The 19462-nt window shown below is 38.5% G+C and overlaps 2 protein-coding genes across 13 annotated transcripts in view; one reads left to right on the top strand and one right to left on the bottom strand.

Moving 5' to 3' along the window:
- The window catches only part of LOC141759697 (casein kinase I), a 407488-nt gene that overhangs the window by 307068 nt on the left and 80958 nt on the right, over window positions 1-19462 (bottom strand). The gene's annotated exons all lie outside the window — the stretch shown is intronic.
- On the top strand, window positions 1451-19454 carry LOC141759751 (RNA-binding protein, mRNA-processing factor 2a). Of its 9 annotated transcripts, none has more exons than XM_074622140.1 (9): window positions 1451-1604; window positions 1759-2008; window positions 5419-5496; window positions 7781-7819; window positions 8080-8169; window positions 10278-10428; window positions 12211-12407; window positions 16526-16598; window positions 18362-19454. In XM_074622140.1, exons 2-8 carry the CDS (start codon window positions 1907-1909, stop codon window positions 16589-16591), a joined length of 723 nt encoding a protein of 240 aa, XP_074478241.1. In that variant the 5' UTR covers window positions 1451-1604; window positions 1759-1906; the 3' UTR covers window positions 16592-16598; window positions 18362-19454. The 9 variants fall into 9 exon arrangements, with proteins under 9 accessions (XP_074478241.1, XP_074478252.1, XP_074478184.1 ...); XM_074622151.1 differs by having other exon boundaries at window positions 1455-1604; window positions 8107-8169; window positions 12244-12392; XM_074622083.1 differs by having other exon boundaries at window positions 1545-2008.

The raw sequence follows: 19462 nt of genomic DNA, 5'->3' as shown, positions 1-19462 counted from the left end.
TTATATTTAATTCAATTCATTGCCATGAGAAACATGTTGACATTGCTAAAGCAAGTGTGTATAACAATAGCTAAAGATCTACTAGAGTAAAGAGATGTGTATACAGAGCTGTGTAACATTGCAACATTATAATCAAATATCTAAATAAAAATAGTAAAGCTTAAATTAAAATTACAAACAGAAAAATTGTGGTATTGTTGTTAAAAATGCAGTATATTATAAGTAAAGTTAACTAAGGATAAAAGAAATAGAAAAATGTAGACATTGCATGTATGTATGTATTTACACTATATATCAACATTAAATTATAATCCTATCAAACAGTAATCCTTGTTGCTTTGATTTAAAGCACATTTACAGGTAATGAAATTTGCTACATAAATAAAATTGCCTTAAATTGCCCTTTAAAATACCCTTTAAGTGGGTGGTCATACATGTTTTAGGCTACCACAGAATATAAAAGATAAAATAAACACACAAAAAATGTAATGTATTGTCAGTATGAAGTGATGGTGTGACAGAAACAGAAGATCCAATACTAATATATCCTTGATGCAATATACACCTCAAGTGCAACTTTGTTTACATTTTATTTATTACATCTACCCTACCTATTTTACAAGTGCAATTACCTCTGTTTACTTTACATTTATTTTTATATTTTATACTTCTAGTTTAACACCTCTGTTTATATTTATTTATGACATCTACTTTACCTGTTTTATTTACTTTATAGCTGTGTGTGTTTTACCTGTTATATGTTTTTATCTGCCTCGTTTAGTCTTGTCAAGTATTTGTTTTAAAGCACTGGCCAGAAGTGGCAACTGTGAATCTCGTTATATTTAATACAATGACAATAAAGCTTTCTATTCTATTCTATTCTATTCTATTCTATAGGAACATTATTGCTAGTTTTAGTCTGTTTTCTTTTTCATTTGTTTTCCCTTTTTTATTTTTTGGAGGTGAAGAAAGAGACTACAGACACAAACAAATGTATAAAAAAAATACCTACCTACTATATACATCAAATTAAATTAAATTAATAAATGATTATATATAATCATTCATTTATTTCATTTTATTTTGTATATATATATATATTGATGATTTTATATATAAAAAATACAATTAAATAAATAAATGATTATATAAATTAATTTATTTCATTTTATTTTATTTTTTTATTTTTTTTATATATAGGCTAATATAAATTAGAGAGGTGTGGGGATAACCTGCCATTGGCTCCTCGGGTCCCATAGAAACGGTGATGCGGTGGAGGGGCCGGCTCTTCCTGCAACAGCTGAGGAGGATCTGCTGCTTGATTACAGCTCACAGCAGACTGCAACATAATTGATGACCTAATTGAAAAGCAGGAGGAGGAGGAGGAGGGAGAGAGAGAGAGAGAGAGAGAGAGAGAGAGAGAGAAGGGGGGCTCATACTCACAGACAGGAGAGAGAGAGAGAGAGAGAGAGAGAGAGAGAAAAAGAGAGAGAGAGAGAGAGAAAAAAAGAGAGAGAGAGAGAGAGAGAGAGCGAGAGACGCTCCAATGAGTAAAGTTTCTTAGCAGTTCCTCCGCACCAGTCCACAGCTGAGGGCTCATTGATGTGAGATCAGAGGCTTTCTGTTTTTTACGCGCACTTCTTTCCCCCCATCTTTCACCCTCACACACGGAGCACTAATCCACCTCCTCACCTTTAGTTTAGCGACTTTCTTTTCTTTCCTTTTCCTCCCTTTTATGTGAATGCTTCTGTCTAGCAGTACTACTCAGACATCCTCCTCGGACTCCTCGCCTCAACTCGGCTCATCTTCATCATCCTCTCTGCTCAAGTTGAAACGCCACCAGGACTTTCACTGCAGCTTCAGACGCTCACACGGGAAATATCACCAGTCGACGAGGAAGAGCTTGATGCTTTGTGCAGCAGCAGCAGCAGCAGCTGAAGATACCACCGCCAACATGAGTCTGAAAGCTGACGCAGAGCCGAGCAACAACGTCTCCATCGAAGAGGAGGTGAGTTTAGATAAACTTTAGTTTCTCTGGACACGCTCGTGTTCATGTTCACTTTCCTCCGAATAAAGATGGATTTCCGGCCTCAAACAAACTTTTTAAAGTCATGTGTTGGCTGATATTCCTTTTATCTTTTAGTGGCTTTAGTTTTCACTCTCCTGAAGCAGTTTAAAAGGAAGTAAAGGACGGAGCGATTTAAAGGGGCGAAACTCCACTAACACTGGAAGTTATACTTTACAGGAATATATTAATTTCAACAATTTTATTCCTTACACTTGAAGTGTCGTTTTTTACTAATTAAAATGTGTATCACCAGGTGTGGCTTAATTACTGCAAATAGCCACTCAAATTAACCCATTAAGAAGCTGTTAACCGTGTATTTGTTATATTTTATAGAGCAGCTAATTGTCGTATTTCCTTCATATTGTTTGTTTGTGACCTTTTCTGTTGGCTTCAAATTTTGGTTGAAAAAAAACTCGTCTATAGGCTATTTAATCAAAAAAAAGGCATTTATTTTTATTTTATTATAAATTTGGAAACCATGTTCTATATTTTATGTTAAATTGAATATAGACTCTCCTGATTTTCCAAATATCATTTATATATTTTTTTTAGCTTATTTTTTTCACTCTTGAGCATCCTCTCTTTGTTGCGGTGACATTTTGTTACACTCAGGTGCCAAACAAAATCAGATGCGTCACACAAACTCTGGTTTCACATTCAGTATCTGTCCTGTTGGTTTGTGAAGAGGCTGCAGGTCATTTCATTTACAATTTGTATAGGTGTAAATTTATTATTTAAAAAAAAAATCCGATTAATAATTTTCAAATCAACCTAATCAATTGAATGACTTGCAAAATGCTTCATGTTGACTCTCTCCAGCTGCCACTCTTGAGATGTGTGTGTGGCCAGCTATATTTCCTCTTTAATGACTCCTTATGGAGACACACTGAGGGGAGCGCTGGGCCTTTTGTTGGTTCCTCCTTTGTTCCCATTATCTTACAACAAAGACACGTGTGGCTTCTTGACTTTTCTTAGCCTCATTTCCTTTTTGTATTTTTATCTCCTTGTAATTAAGAACAAAGATTAAACAAACAGGCCAGAAATTGATTCAGAAACCCAAAAATGTCTGTTTAGAGACGTGTTAAATCATCAAGATACAGAAACTGTCAGTCATCAATATTTGTTTGTAGAAATAAATATGTAACATATGCATTTCAGATTTTATTAAAAACGGTACAGTAGAGCTGCAACGATTAATCAATTAGTTGTCAACTATTAAATTAATCGCCAACTATTTTGATAATTGATTTGTCATTGAGTAATTTTAAGGAAAAAAGTCAAAATTCTCTGATTCCAGCTTCTTAAATGTGAATATTTTCTGGTTTCTTTACTCTATGACCATAAACTGAATATCTTTGAGTTGCAGACAAAACCAGACATTTGAGGACGTCATCTTAGGTTTTGGGAAACACTGATATTTTTCACCATTTTCTGACATTTATAGACCAAACAACTAATCGATTAATCAAGAAAATAATCGACAGATTAATCAAAAATGAAAATAATCATTAGCTGCAGCCCTACAATAAAGAGTGCTTCAGGTGTATATACACAGTGAGTCAACGAGAAGCCGGTGGACAAATGAAAACATCTCCATTGAATTTGTGTCCCACTGCACCGGCCTTCAGCCGCTGTATGTGCTGACTTGTAAAGGGCTGAGAATTGCTGCTGTGCGGCACCTGAAAAATGCCGGAGAGCCGGCGGGGTTGGGGCCGCGGGTCAGAGGAAGGAAATGGTGTCACGCTGTGCACTGTTGTCCAGTGCTGTTCGTCTAGCAGCCCCATTGTACTGAGGGCCTCCCCACCGGCTGGGAACTAATGGGCCTCGCACTGCACTGTTTATTTCTACGACTACACTGGACTGTACACGGCATCAGATCTCAATGGCAGGTCCAGGGGTCCTCGACGGGGATCCAGGGGTCCCCATCAGGATGAAGACTTTGGCTGTCCTCGACCAAAGAAATTCTTAGTCAAATAACATTCATACAATTTTGTCGACTAATTGCTTAGTTGATTTAATCGACAGATCTGTAAAACTGAGTTTCTCCACACAGAATCACAAAAAGCACCACTTTAAATCTTTTGTGTATCAGAGACGTGCTCTTAAGTTTCTTAGAAATAAGTCATTCAGCATGAATATTACTAATAGTCTAAAGAAATCTTAGTCGGCTATGACCAAAACGAACCCTAAGGAAGACCATCTTCTGTTCACCGTTTAGCTCATATCATGTTGTAGGATCACTGGTTTCATTCATAGACCCTTATTTAGATCTGTTAATGAGACAGATACTGAATCCTAGGGGTCATCTTTGTGTCTTAACCAGGGCTTAAAGCAACCTGAGGGTCAGGACCCAGCCAAGAGGTCGCTTGATAAATCTCAGGGGTCACGAGATGGTTAAAAGAATAGTAAAACAGGAAATAATGTATTTTCTTCCCATCTTTGCTTTATTAAGTACTGGATAATTTTACCTCTAACTGATTGAAATAAAACAATCTTGGAGGGAATAATCACTCTTTGGTTCAAGTGCTTACAACTTGCATGAAGACGTAGTTTCAATTTAAAGGGTCACAAGCCAAAAAGGTTGGGAACCAGAGCTGCAACTGATTAATCAGTTGATTATTCCCTCAATTAATCGATTAGTTGTTTGGTTTATAAAATGGTGAAAAATGTCAACCAGTGTTTTCCAAAGCCCAAGATGATGTCCTCAAATGTCTTGTTTTGTCCACAACTCAAAGATATTCAGTTTACTGTCACAGAGGAGTAAAGAAACCAGAAAATATTCACATTTAAGAAGCTGGAATCAGAATTTTGACTTTTTTTTCATAAATCACTCAAACAGATCAATTGTCAAAGTTGTTGACGATTGATTTAATAGTTGACAACTTATCGATTAATCTTTGACTCACCAGCAACACTTGTAGTATCCAGAACAACTTTACACCTGACCAACAGGACAGTTGACTTGTGACCGTAGATCAGTTTGTCCATCTTCATATTGTGTTTGTTGTCTTTTGATTTTTGATCATTTGTCACATTGAGGTCCTTTTTTTTTTAATCTTAAGCTTTCAGAAATAAAAAAAAATTCTGTTTATTCTCATTTTCCAGGACTTGATACCATGAATGTATACTGCATGTAAAGTTCTACTATAAATATCCATCTATATGTGTGTTAGTTATTATATATATAGCTGTCGGGACCATGGCCAAGCCTTTATAGGCTTTATCTCTTTGTGCAGCTCATTTCATCAGCATCACACATGCTGCTCTTTTCTAGAGAATGAAGATGTCAAATAAAAAGACTATTGAGATGTTTCACTCCCAGCTGATGCAGTGTTGCGTTTTGTTTGCAGGTACGAACACTGTTTGTCAGCGGCCTACCAGTCGATATCAAACCACGGGAACTTTACCTTCTCTTCAGACCTTTCAAGGTAAGTTACGACATGACATATCTCTAAGGAAAGAGGGTGTTGTATAGGGGTGAGAGAAAATGGAGTATTACGCTATCATGTTTTATGATACTGTATCAATTCTCAAAAACACAGTATCGATTTTTATTTGTTTACATGCAAAGGTGAACTCGGTCAATACTTTTTAATTTGCAAAGATGTTCCCTCTCCGCATGTGCCCTCTCAAAGTAGTGCTGTGATGTTGATTAGGGACTGATCAATGCAAATGTAAATCTCACTGTTCTAATTGCATAAAAACTCAGATTTTATGTATATGGCGGTGTGTTCTTTGAGCCCAGTCACACAGCGATCCGTGAAATAGTCACGAAATGTAATGTATTGATTCATGTACATAGACGTGTATTTCAATTTTTTTGTGATGGTCACTACGAAATCAATTTGTATGTAATCCACATAATTGTGAACTGGGAAGTATCGAGAGCGGCGAACACTGTGTAGAGAAGAAGTCAGGGCGGATGGTGGGTCAAAAAAACAGGACAGGACTTTCACCCAGGAGACTGGTGTTCACGTCCCGTGTGAAACCAGAAGTCAAAGTTAATTTATTTGTCACATAACTTCCGGTGTTATTTTAACCCAAACCACGATCTTTTCCTAACTAAGTAGTTTGTTGCCTAAGCCTAACCATGTCGATCTATTCCTAAACTTAACCAAGTATTTTTAATTTGAAAAGACTGGAGCAGAAATTGACACGTGCGTCACGTGTTGCTGGACATTGGTAGGAAAATGCATGAAAAATACATTGTTGAAAGTCGTGCTGAGCGTCACGAAAAAAAGAGGAAATTTGTTTCAATGTACACGAATCAAATGGATACAATTTTATGACTATTTCACAAACTGCTTTGAGACTGTGTTGATTCTTCATACTATGACAGTTTCCTTCAAATTAGCTAAAAAAAAAAAAAAATCGCAATACATCACCTTGCCTACAGCATCGTAATATATCGCAATATATTGAATGGTAACCTCCGTATCATGATGCATATCGTATACTCTTCTATACACAGCCCTAGTGTTGTATGGATTGTAAATTCCTGTGATTTGGGGTCTATCAATGCAATAGACTTAAAAACAAAGCAAAGGTAGCTGCTGTGCGCCAGGTGCTGGAAAGGAGTTGTGGAAAGTGTTTCTAAAAGGATTATCTGCACACAGAGGAAGCAACTGTTATCCTTTATAAACCACTTTTCATGCTGCAGTAATATTACTGCCTGCAGCTCACACAGTAGAAAGTTCATCAGAGCTCCTCAAACAATCCTACCCTGTTAATGGATCATCCAGATATTTGCATATATGGAAATGAGGCCACATCATTGTTTGCCCATCATTCTGTTTTTTTGACCGGACTCCGGTTCCATAAACACCCCTCCCACCCGTGCCCTAACTAACCAAATTGGAAGTGGTATCCCTCGCACATGGATGATCTCGTGGAATGTGTAAATGAGTAGCCCTCGCGATTGGCCAACCAACCCTCTCCGTGACCCAGCTCGCCCACCGTGTAGGGAAATTTTATATTTCCTCTCGTAACATTCGGACATTGTGAAATGTTTTGTTGCCTCAAGTCATTGTAACACTGTTTTACTTTTTTCTCTCTACAGTAGGCAAACAGTGTGTGCAAACAGGGTTCAATCTTGTTTCTTTTCCTTCTAATATTGACTGTATTCTACTTTCCTGTTTTTCTCCTCTGAATTACTGAAGCTAAATCTGGTTTGGATTGTTGCTTGCTAAAGATTTATGACAGCCAGTGAAAGTTGTTTAATTTTCCATGGCTGTAAATCAGGATCAGGAGAGATCCCATCTATCAATACTCTGGTCAGGCAAAATTCCCCTTCATTTCTCAGGAATTTGCTCGTTCTTAAACCAGCCCTGGTGCTGTTTTTAACCTGGTTTAAAACCACTGGCTTTATTTGGAAGTCATGCTTAATCTACATGTGTAACAGAGAGAACCATCACATATCTGATAAGATGTGCTCGCCCCTTTTTTTAAAGCTAAATATGGAGTTCATTTTCTTATTTTTAGCTTTGAGGGTATTTATCTGTAGTTAAATCGATGTTGGTGCATGTTTCACTTTATTTTACCACAACAAATGTGAGTACAACACTGTGACAGAAGGAGCCGTGATGGCCTGCTGTCGAGCTCAGACTGAAGGTGCACACAAGCAAGTTTCTCTGGATATAGCAAGAAGCGTTCATGCTTGACTTCCTGCATGTGACTCCAGGGTGGATAATTGGCTATCTTTCTTCCCCGCAGGGTTATGAAGGGTCACTGATTAAGTTAACATCAAAACAGGTGAGAGGGCTTCATCAGTGGAGGCTTTAATGCTGTACTAAAATACTAAACAAATGTCCCGGCAGTCTCTTTGTAACTCTAACATTGGCTAAAGACTTTTTAAAAAAAGGATAAACTGTCATCTTTTATTGCTGATTTGTTTGACACAGAATGTTTTTTTAAATTATGATATTAAGATATATAAATGTATATATTAATCATCAGTGTGATATTTGAGACAAATGTAGGTTCTTGCAGGTTAACCTCCATTGATGTCACAGTGTGTTTCTTCCCTTTTTGCCTTCCAGCCTGTCGGGTTTGTAACCTTTGACAGTCGTACTGGAGCCGAAGCTGCAAAGAATTCTCTAAATGTAAGCATTGTCTTGTTTTTATTTCTCTCTTTGAGTCTGTTGCTGTTTGATTTTCCCCTTTTAAAAAAGAGAAGAAAAAAAAATCATCCTTTTTTAAAAATATTGCTTTGTATTTCTTAGATTTGTTCTAACCTTTGCTGAAAGGAATAGTTAGGGTGTTTTGAAGTGGGTCTCTGTGAGGTGCTTATCCATAGTCGGTGTATTACCTACAGCAGATGACGGTCGGCACGCCCCCAGTTGGAGAAGCAGACGAGATACTGTACGGCAGCAAAGTAATGTACTGCTGTGGACGGCGCAGCAGCAAAACATATATTTTAACTACCTAAATAAAGGCTCACCTAAAGAAACCGTTATCAGTTGAAGTGTATGCTATATTTAGAATATTTTCACAGCTTTACCTTGCCATGAGACAGCTATACAGTCTGTTTGCGACACAGAACTGAAGTAGTTATCTATGCTCTCGCCAAAGCAACCACACTCCATTGGGGGATACGGGGGTTGCTGGTCTACCACTGCCTCGATCAGTTTGTTTTATTGTGTGACTTTGGTTGGTTCGGATTGACCAAGGCACACTATAGCTAGGGCTGCACAATTAATCGAAACTTTATCAAAATCGCATTATGGCCTACTGCAATTTTCAAATTGTAGGAGACGCAATAATTGTTAAAGGTGAAATGTGTGTCAAAATACCATTTTGAATTAAATATTGTGGCCTACACATCATATTCTACAGACTTAAGAAAACATCTTTGTTTGGTACAGATTCACGCAAAAATCACACCATAGTAATTTTAATGTTTTTCAATGAAAATAATGATGTAAAAATGATAATTTCCCCCAATATCGCAAATCTTATCGCATTATCAGTCAAAATAATCTCAATTATTGCAGCCCTAACTATAGCACAAACATACTAACTGATTGAGGCAGCAATAGACCAGCAACCCCCATGTTCTGCGAGGTAAAATGACAATGGATTTGGCCAGAGCATAGATGATACAATAGCTTCAGTTTCCTGTTGGAAATGGCTGTCCGACAGCAGTGAAAATATTCTAAATATAGTGTATAGTTGTTTTTTCGGTGAGCCTTTCTTTTAGGTGTCTAAAATACGTTTTGCTGCCGTCCCCATCCACAGCAGTACATTGTTTTGCTTCTGTGTCAGTATCTCATGTCTGTTTCTCCAAACTGGAGGCGTGCCGGCCGTCATCTACTGTAGGTAATACACTGACTATGGATAAGTACTTCATACAACCCCACTTCAAAACACCCGAACTATCCCTTTAAACCTAAAGAAAAATGACTGGGAGCTTTAAAAATTCTTCTTTCCCATAAAATCTCTCCAAGTCAACCCATTTTGTCTTCTATAATTCAATGGCAGGGCCATTTTGGGAAAGAGGCCAGAATCCCGTAGCCTTACGGTAGTTTACTTTGACCTTGATACACTTCCCTTCTTAGTCTGGTTTAGCTTTCCTCATTTTGCATATCGCTGCTTTACTGTTATACCTGTTCTATAGCCACATGTGTAGTGTTATTTGGACACATCTTCAGTAGTGTAACCTCTTTTATTTTGTCACCCAGTAGCCCACGTATCTGGCAGTATCTAACACTTCTCTCTCATAGCCTTTAGCCTTCCTTATGAGCATCACCTCTGTAGACACACCAGCAGTCACACACAGACACACACATACACCAAAAAACTACTCACCTGCATGTGGGCACAACGCTTAGGGCACAAGAACACAAGCAGGGTTCAACCACCTGAAAGGAGTGACACTCAAAAGTCTCGCCATCGGCCCTTTTTCCTCATCTCCCTCTCCTCCTGACTCCTCCTCCATTGTCATGAGGAAAAAGAGATGCAAGCGTGTTGAAATATTTCAAGAGCGTATCCTTCAGCCTGCCCTTTTATGAACAGTTTAAGTTCAGAGAAAGCAGCCAGGTGCAGCGGGTATATTTTTAGCTCAAGGGAAGCTTGAAGGATACGTCCCGGCTTTATTGAAACACGGCTTTAGGAAAGGAGGCCGTGTGAGACTACTGAGCTACAGCCCCTCAGACTCAGCCCACCTCCCTTACGATACTATGTCCCTCCCTTCCTCCGTCTCTCCCCCCAGGGCATCCGTTTTGACCCCGAAAGTCCCCAGACCCTGCGCTTAGAGTTTGCTAAAGCCAACACGAAGATGGCAAAGAGTAAGCTGATGGCCACACCGAACCCCACAAATATCCACCCTGCTCTAGGAGCACACTTCATTGCACGGGACCCATGTAAGTTGTACGGCTGCACCACTTCTAGGCTCTCTCATCCACTCTCACCTTTGCTCTACTCTATTGCCCTAATAAAAATCTGTCTCAGGTATCATTGTGGTATTAAAGACAAATGGGCAGAGCTTAAAAACAGTATCTAACAAATAAAGGACTAACTCACCTCCACATGCATGTGTCATCTCGACTCTTCAGACGGCCGCTTTGCTTCTGTACAGCTGGGAAGGTCACTCTCTCAGGGTTTAGTGAGCAGTTGTGTCTCTGCTCTCTTTGCCTTAAACACCTGATGGATTCAGTAGGTTTGGACGGGTGATGGTTGACAAAAGCTGCATTCAGACCAGATTTTGCCAGGTGAAATTTACTTGTGTGTTGTGGCAAAAAGCTTACCTTGCATAGCAGCTGGATTCTTGCGATGTCATGAGATCACGTGAGAATCGCAGGATCACATATCACACGAAAATCCATCTTGTCAGGCTTCAAGTAATGTGTTTATGTCCAGCAAGCCAGAGGCCGGACCAGTCGGCGTCCTGTGAGAAGCTACTGGCGTGTGTGTGAGACGACGCGGAGTGGCGACTGTTCGTTCCAAACAACAATGGCGGCTCCTTAGCGAAGATGCTGCAATAGCATCAGTTATATCAGAACTGGAGAGTAATTCGTCATTGAAAGAAGAGCAAAGAACGGCACCGAAGGGCTTTTTTAAATGGAAAAGATGTTTTTGCTCTTCTCCTGACTGGCTTTGGCAAGAGATTGATTGACAGATGGTTCATCCGATCACCTGCCAAGTATTTTTTTGAAAGTGTCTACCCTTTTCCAAACAGTTTCCAATGACGGCTTTTGTGTAACAAAACATCTGGCAGGTCAAATTAGCAAAACGCAGGAGGGGACAGAAAACAGCAGGTTGTTAACAAACAGAAAACGTCAGTTCACCAAATTGTAAATTGTACAGCGTTCTGTTAAGCTGTTTACACTCTCTCCTTGCAGCCAAACAGCATCCTTTCTTCTCTGCTGCTTGTATTTCGCCATGCAGTTATAAAACAAGAATATAATGGATACTGTATATACCAATCGGCTCCACCTGCCCTCAAACTGACCGGACTTTGGAAAACCTCACAATTTAAAGTGTCAAACTTCAGTCAGATTGAACTCTTTGCATAGGGAAAGAGGCAGTCAATTCCAGCCTGTTCGCAATCCCAGGGCGTTAAATACTGACTCTTTGTCACGGCCGTCGCCGTTGGATACCGACGCTCAAAGCTGCCTTGTGCGGCGGTGAGATGCACCGGGCTTTCCATTAACTACAATGTAAACCACGTGCCATGAATCCGTTACAAACATGGTAGTTTTAAGCCCAACCATGTTTTTTCCTAAACCTGACTAGTGGTTTTGTTGCCTAATCATAAACAAGTGTTTTGGTTTAATTCGCAACATTAAGCACGTGTTTACTGCTACTGAAAAATGACGCTGAGAGATCTGACAAAGCGTTGGGATGAGAATGTGTTCTCGCAACCAGAAGCGAATGTGTCCGGGCCTGTTCAACATAGAAATTAATGCAAAATCTTGTCTGAATGTGCCTTTTTAGAGTTGTAAAAGTCGTTTCTATTCTGTTAGTGACAGTTCAAGCTATTACTAGAGTAAGATTCGTTAGTAATTGACCTAAAGGCCACATTGCGATGACAAAAGCAGCAACAAAACGTCTTTTTGCAGCATGTTTTGAAGACACATTTTCTTATTTAAAATGTTTACCTTCTGTACTGATTGCTTATATGATGAAGCCCGTATGTTCGTCAGCTTTTTGTTTCCTCCTGCCCTGCACTTCCCCAGATGATCTGACAGGAGCAGCACTGATCCCAGCATCTCCGGATGCCTGGACTCCTTACCCCTTGTACACCACGGAGCTGACCCCAGGCCTCCCTCACGCAGCCTTCACTTACCCGGCGGCCGCTGCCGCTGCTGCAGCCCTCCACGCCCAGGTGAGGGACCAACCGGTGTGTGTTTCTCTTCTCTTCTCTTTTCTCTAGTGTCCTCTAGAAGCCTACCAATCGGCTCTAACAATACAGGGAACCTTTGTAGAGACGCAAAATAAAAGCACCAGGGTTATTATAGTAAACTAAAACGAAAATATGCTGTAATAAACTAATCACATTTTGAGTAAACTGAAACTAAAAAGACATATCCTCTAAGAAAAATTAAACTGAAAAAATAATGCCTGGTTAAAAGGCTATAAGAAAACTCCCCAGTGCACCTTTAATATTGAGCTGGAATCAGGATGTGGTTAGGCTAGCTTAGCATTAAGACTGAAAGATATTTAATTGCAATGAATTGAAAATTAATCACACATTTATCTGTTCAAAATATACCTTAAAGGGAGATTTGTCAAGTATTTAATACTCAACATGGAAGTTAATATGCTGCTTTATGCAAATGTGTGTATATATTTATTATTGACAATCAATTAACAACAAAAACAATGACAAATATTGTCCAGAAACCCTCACAGGTACTGCATTTAGCATAAAAAATATTCTCAAATCATAACATGGCAAACTGAAGCCCTACAGGCAACAGCTGTCAGTGTGCTGACTTTACTGTGACTTGCCCCAAACTGCATGTGATTATCATAAAGTGGGCATGTCTGTAAAGGGGAGACTCGTGGGTACCCATAGAACCCATTTTCATTCACATAGCTTGAGGTTAGAGGTCAAGGGACCCCTTTGAAAATGCCAGTTTTTCCTCGCCAAAATTTAGCGCAAGTTTGGAGAGTATTTAGCCTCCTTCGCAACAAGCTAGGATGACATTGCATACCAATGGATTCCTTAGGTTTTTTAGTTTCATATGATGCCAGTATCTATCCTATCTAATCCTTGCTCACTTCTAGCTTCAACCCGCTACAACGTTAACATCAGCATCGTTAAAAGGAATTTGCGTTAACTTTGACAGCCCCAGTAGCTACATACTTCTGAGACATTATACCTGGTCCTAATAAAAACAAACTAAAACTAAATATATAAATTCTAAAACATAACATTTCTGAAAGACTGAAGCTAAACTAAAACTAGCAAACACACTTTGAAAACTAACTATAAAATTAAACTAAAATAAAATTCCAAAGTCAGAACTAAAATGAAATTTAAAAAAAACTCAAAACTATAACCGTGACCTGCACCCAGGTACAATCCTAAAACTGAATTACCTTAAAATGAGACTATTATGATGATGCACCACTGCAGTTTCAAACTTGAAAACATGGTGCTCTGTTAAAAGCAGAGGATCAGATGTTTTAAACAAACCCAGTGGTCCTCTGAGGTATTACAATAACAGCACTTTGTGTTGCTGAAGCCAAAACAGACATCAAGTCTTCAATTTACTGTTGGCTGCACAACTTGAGCCTATTCTTTATATAATGAAACGTGGAGCTGAATGGAAGTTAAAAACCCTGAGTTATATTGTAATAAAAAGTCATTTAGAAATGGAAAATGTCTCTACTCCTGCTCTGCCATCAGAAGTGACGTGTTCATTCTTTGATGTAGTGTAACCTTACAATACGACGCACTTACCTTAAATCCTCTGTGGTTGTCATCTGGCTGTTTTTGGCACCCTTTTTCTTTGTAGATGAGTCTCAGACATGCAGATATAAATTATTCCTTTAATGGAGCTGCGTGCATCACTGTCCCGTCTGTGTGCTGGAGGATAAATTGTGTTCTCACTAATAAAATACCCATGTTTTGGTCTACGGCATAAACTGAAGAACTATTTGAGAAAATACAAATTTGAGCCTTAAAATGGAGTTTGATCCAAACTATGTTTTAGTTTGTATTTAGACAGTAAATCAATTTAAAACCTTTCAATGTCATGTTTGGATCTGGTTTGTGAATATTAATTTTAAACATTGGAATTCACAAAATTGGTGCCCAATTTTCAGCAGACATGATGGAACTTTTATTCCAAAGTGTTTACATTGTCAACTAATTGCAGTCTAAATGCTACAGCAGTAACTACAAAGCAGTGGGCAAGGCTTCTGTTAACAATAGCAATGGAAAATATTTCTCTCGTTGGGTCATTTAAAGTTCATTGTGCTCTAACTTCCTGCTGCCATGTAGGAGCACAGGGGAGTGCTACACTGTGAAGTAGGCAGCTATTACATAGACTATTTTGTCGGGCATAAGAGGCGAAGGAATGTGAGGTATTTGCTCGAAGAAATTTGTCAGACCTGATGGCCTTCTCTGGAGGTGCCAACTTACTGTCCACGTTCCTGTTGGAACATAAGCTGACTGTGTAGCCACACAAAGGGGGGAAAAGCCTTTTTAATTGCAATCCGATGAAAGATCCCTAAAATGCCCGAGTTCCCGTTCCACTGACTTTCGGCCTCGTTAGTTTGACTGTGTGACACAGCAGTGTAACATCAAATGTCTGTTGATAACCTCCTGAGTGTATTAAGCTGTTGTGGCCTCTGTTTTGTGTTCAGTGTGTAGAAATGTGAGACCTCATTCTGCTTCAGATTTAAAGGATAACTTCAGTATTTCTCAACCCTATTTTCTCATGTTTTTGTGTCTAAGTGACTATTGAGGACAAACATTTTTTTAATTTGGTCCAGTATTTAGGGAGAACGCTGTAGCCGCCAGCCGCTAAACGAGCTGTAATGTAATAATTTGGGGCAACCTGGCACCGTCAGTTTACGTCCACTAAAAGTGCTTGTTTTTGCCACTGACAGATTGTTGTAAGTGTCTGACAACCTTATGGAAAGGACCCTACAGAGAAATAAAATGTTTTTCTTACCTTTTACTTAAAGCAGCAGGGGTACAAATAGAGCAAATATGATTTAAATTTTTTTTTTTATATATAAAACGGTCATATCCTGACAGTAGTGCATGAGACAAGTAATCTGAAAAAAAATCATGTGCCTCTGTCCTCCGGTGCTCCTAATGGCATCAAGATTTCACAGACCGGAGGAAAACAACCAATCAGAGCCGAGCTGGAGCCTTGCCGTCTCTGAGCAGCTGTCAATCACTCGTGAACTTCGATTAGATGGTCAAACTAGGCAGCGCTGATCAAATATGAATCAATATTCTGTTACTCTTGCCTCAAATGTTTTCAGAAACATCTTGTGGTGTACTGTTTAGCTGTAAAATGAGTGTGTGAACCGGCAGCCATGTTGAGATCTGTTGAGGAAATACCAAGCACCGCCCACCAGCCGGAGCAAACTTTCTCATTTTACTTGTTGACGTTGTCAGAAATGGCAGAGGCCATGGAAGTTAGTTTTTTGGTACATATTAAGTGAATATATTATAATTTTAGACGGATATTGTTTTTCTTCATAATTTTATGATGGGTCATTATGCCTTTGCATTTCCTGCATTATGTTACCCACTTACTAGCTTGCTAAATTGTCAACCTTTGTGGCTTCTAGACGTTGATAGTAACGTTGGTATTGCCGTTTCTTAGCAGTTTCATTTGAAGGCACCATCACTCACGTTTCCACCGTTGTCTTCCGGCGATAAGTCACATGACACAATAACAAACGGTAGGCTAAAGCCAAGACCAATGTTTTATTTCTCTGTAGGGTCTATTGGGTACTTTCCATAATGTTGTCAGACACTTATAACAATCTGAGCCTGTCAGTGGCAAAAACAAGCACTTTTAGTGGACGTGAAATGACGGTGCCAGGTTGCCCCAAATGATTACATTACAGCTTGTTTAGCAGTTGCTGTATGCACAATACTCCCGCAATACTGGTCCAATTTATAAAATGGTTGTCCCCATTAGACACAAACATGGAAGAAAGGGTCCAGGTTTAAAAACACTGAAGTTATCCTTTACGTCACAGGTATGGAAAGGTACCAGCTTACCCTGTGGAAATGTTTAACACATGGAGAGGTTGGACTCATTTTCATGCCTGTTAATTACTTGAGGACTATTGTCCTCAATGAGCAGCTACGTGACCCACATTCCCACGGCTTCAGTGTCCAGGGCTTAAAGGGACAGTCCTCCCAAACCTGCTTGTCAGAAATTGTGTTAATTGATATCTGCAGAACTGAGGATTGAAGCACTGAAGCCTGGTTTTGGTCTGCTGTACATGACGTTATATCATATGTTTGTGTTTTTTCAGATGCGCTGGTACCCTACTCCCTCTGAGACTTCCCAGCCTGGATGGAAGTCCCGGCAATTTTGTTAGATATTTAGTGAGTAACCTTTGGTCCAACAGTGTTTTTTTTTTTGTTGATTTGCAAACCCCCACCCACCATCTTCTAACTGCTAACCTGAAACCTGCATAATGAGACTAACGCAATGTTTGACTGGAAGCTGCAGAATGTGTAAACATAAACATAAATCAAAATGCCTGAACTGATTTGGTTGGCCATATTTTCTTTGTCAACAAATCCTATGAAAAGATTAAAACCAACAATTGACTTAGAATGAGCCCTTCATATCTACATGGAGTGGGTCCTCTTCATGGAGTCCACCATGTTTCTACAGAAGCCCAGGACGGACAAACCAAACACTGGCTCTAGACAGACTTAAAAGTTTTTACGTTACCTGAAGGTCACCGTAGTTCTCCGACATGCTTGTAAAACTGCGGTAACGTGAGCCGCAGAGTGCAAAACCATAGCATTAATATGGTAAGGATGACCTCTGAGCGAGGCGAACGGCGTTACCATGGTTTTGCACTCGGTGGCTCACGTTACCGCAGTCTTGGAAAGGTAGTAGTGAGCGGAGTGGTACTCAGTTGGTTGCAATCTGCAACCACGCCACTAGATGCTGCCAAATCCTACACACTGTACCTTTTAATACACAAACTACAGCACCCATATTCATTGTAATGAAGAAACTTGTCATCTAGTGCAACAGTGCTGCTCATTGATGTGTTAACAATGGAGCTCTATGGCACAGAAGAATAAGCTGCCAGTTAGTAGCATCAACTCATTGGTGATTTTTCTTGTCAATTAATCCCATGAAAATACCAAAAACCAACAGACTGTTGCTTTTAGTTTGTTGATAGTCCATATTTTTCTAATACAGCTTTTTCTTATCGCTTATTCCTCTGACAAAGACTTGCTGTTCGAAAACTCATAACGTGTATCCTCAGTCGCACTGTTTCACTGGGTGACTGTAGTTTTTTTTTTTAGTTAAAAGAACAGTATGTAGCATTTCTGTAGCAAGGTGATCTATTGGCAGAAATTTTATATATTTTCTTTTGAGTATAATCATCTGAAACTATTTTTTATATATATATATATATATATATATATATATATATATATATATATATATATATATATATATATATATATATATATATATATATATATATATATATATATATATATATATATATATATATATATATATATATATATATATATATATATATATATATATATATATATATATATATATATATATATATATATATATATATATATATATATATATATATATATATATATATATATATATATATATATATATATATATACACATACACACACACACACACATATGAAGCAGGTCCTCTCCACAGAGCCACCATGTTCCTACAGTAGCCCAGAACAGACAAAGCAAACACTAGCTCTAGATAGGGCCATTCACGTTATCGTGTCAATGCTAGATGCCGCCACACCATCCTACACACTGCACCTTTAATTCCTGCTACCATGAAACCACCTACTGGCACACCAAATGTATTAATCCGCAGCTGATAATAGTCCCCAAAAATGCACCATTTACGTAATGTTTGTTAAAATCTACTACTGTAGAACTAACTACTTTGTGGCCTGTCTTTTTTTTTTTTTTTAATGATTTACATATTCAATGGGAAAAAATTGGCTTGAGGCTGAGAGTCATTTTCTGATTTTTTTTCACAGCAAGAATACTAGATTAAGAATAATATATACATTTTTGTTTTTTTATTTACACTAATGCTTGTTTTCCTTGTTTCCTTCAGGCCTCTGGAAACCACACCTTTGTCCAGCTGAAGTGAGGTTTGCCAAGCTTCATTAATTTAATCAGGTTTATTTAATGGACAAATGTGCATTACTATAAACAAACAGTATTTATATCTCCTCCCGATTGTCTCTGGGGGGAGTCTGAGTTGAAACCATCTTGCTGTCGACAATCTGAGCTTATCCTTGGCAACTATTGCGGTACCATCTTGGCACTTCAAAAAAAAAAAAAAAAAAAAAAAAAAACTCAAGCAAAGCCTAGTCAAAACTCTGGATCATAATTGCTGAGGAAATTTGAAGTTATCGTTGTTAAGCTAGTCCTTCCTCGGATCACCGCTGCTCCTGGGAGGTTTAGAAGCATTAAGAGTCATTGCATGTTAGTCTTTTTGGCATGAATTTAGAACGCAGAGTTCTGTGTATCCTAATTTTCTTAGTGTTTGTGTTACCTCTTTACCTTTTGGCCTAGACAGCGAAATGTTTTGTTTTCCTGTAGATCCTTGGTCTTACCTCTGTGAAAGCTGGGCTGTTGTGTAAATGGCTTATCTCGCATGGACCTTGTGAATGCATCCCTACGTTCTATGACAACCCCAGTCCTTATGATCATATCAATGTCTGTCATTATTTGAGCAGAGGAAAGTACAAATATTCTTGTACTTTTTTGCGTAATGTATATTTATGCATTTTTGTGCAACTAAAATAATGAACCTGTATAAGTTGGATGTTTAGTCGTCTCTTGTGTTTTTGGTGTTACTTTTTGATCCTATAATCCTGTTGACGTAGTTTTAAAGAAGAAAAAAGTGCAATTTGTTTAAAGGGGGAAATGGGTATCTGTCGAAATAAATGGAAGTATTCTGAACGTGGCTTGTGCCATTCTGCTAAAATGAGATTGCTGTAAAACGATCTTTCAGAATGTGAAACTGGACTACAAACGAAAAGGGTTGTTTTTTTTCTGGGGGGCCATTTTGAAATGGGAAGCAGGATTAGAGCAATGGAGGAATTTAGTTTGTGGTTTAGAAACATGTTTGTCTTTGTATCTGCTGTGTATAAGATGTAAAAAATATTCCCATCTTATGAATAATAAAAGAAGTGAATGCATTTCTCTT

This window comes from Sebastes fasciatus, chromosome 2 (genome assembly GCF_043250625.1).
Source record: "Sebastes fasciatus isolate fSebFas1 chromosome 2, fSebFas1.pri, whole genome shotgun sequence".
Taxonomy (NCBI): domain Eukaryota; kingdom Metazoa; phylum Chordata; class Actinopteri; order Perciformes; family Sebastidae; genus Sebastes; species Sebastes fasciatus.
The sequence above is the reverse complement of the archived record's forward strand: the minus strand, read 5'-3'. Positions and strand labels throughout refer to the sequence as shown.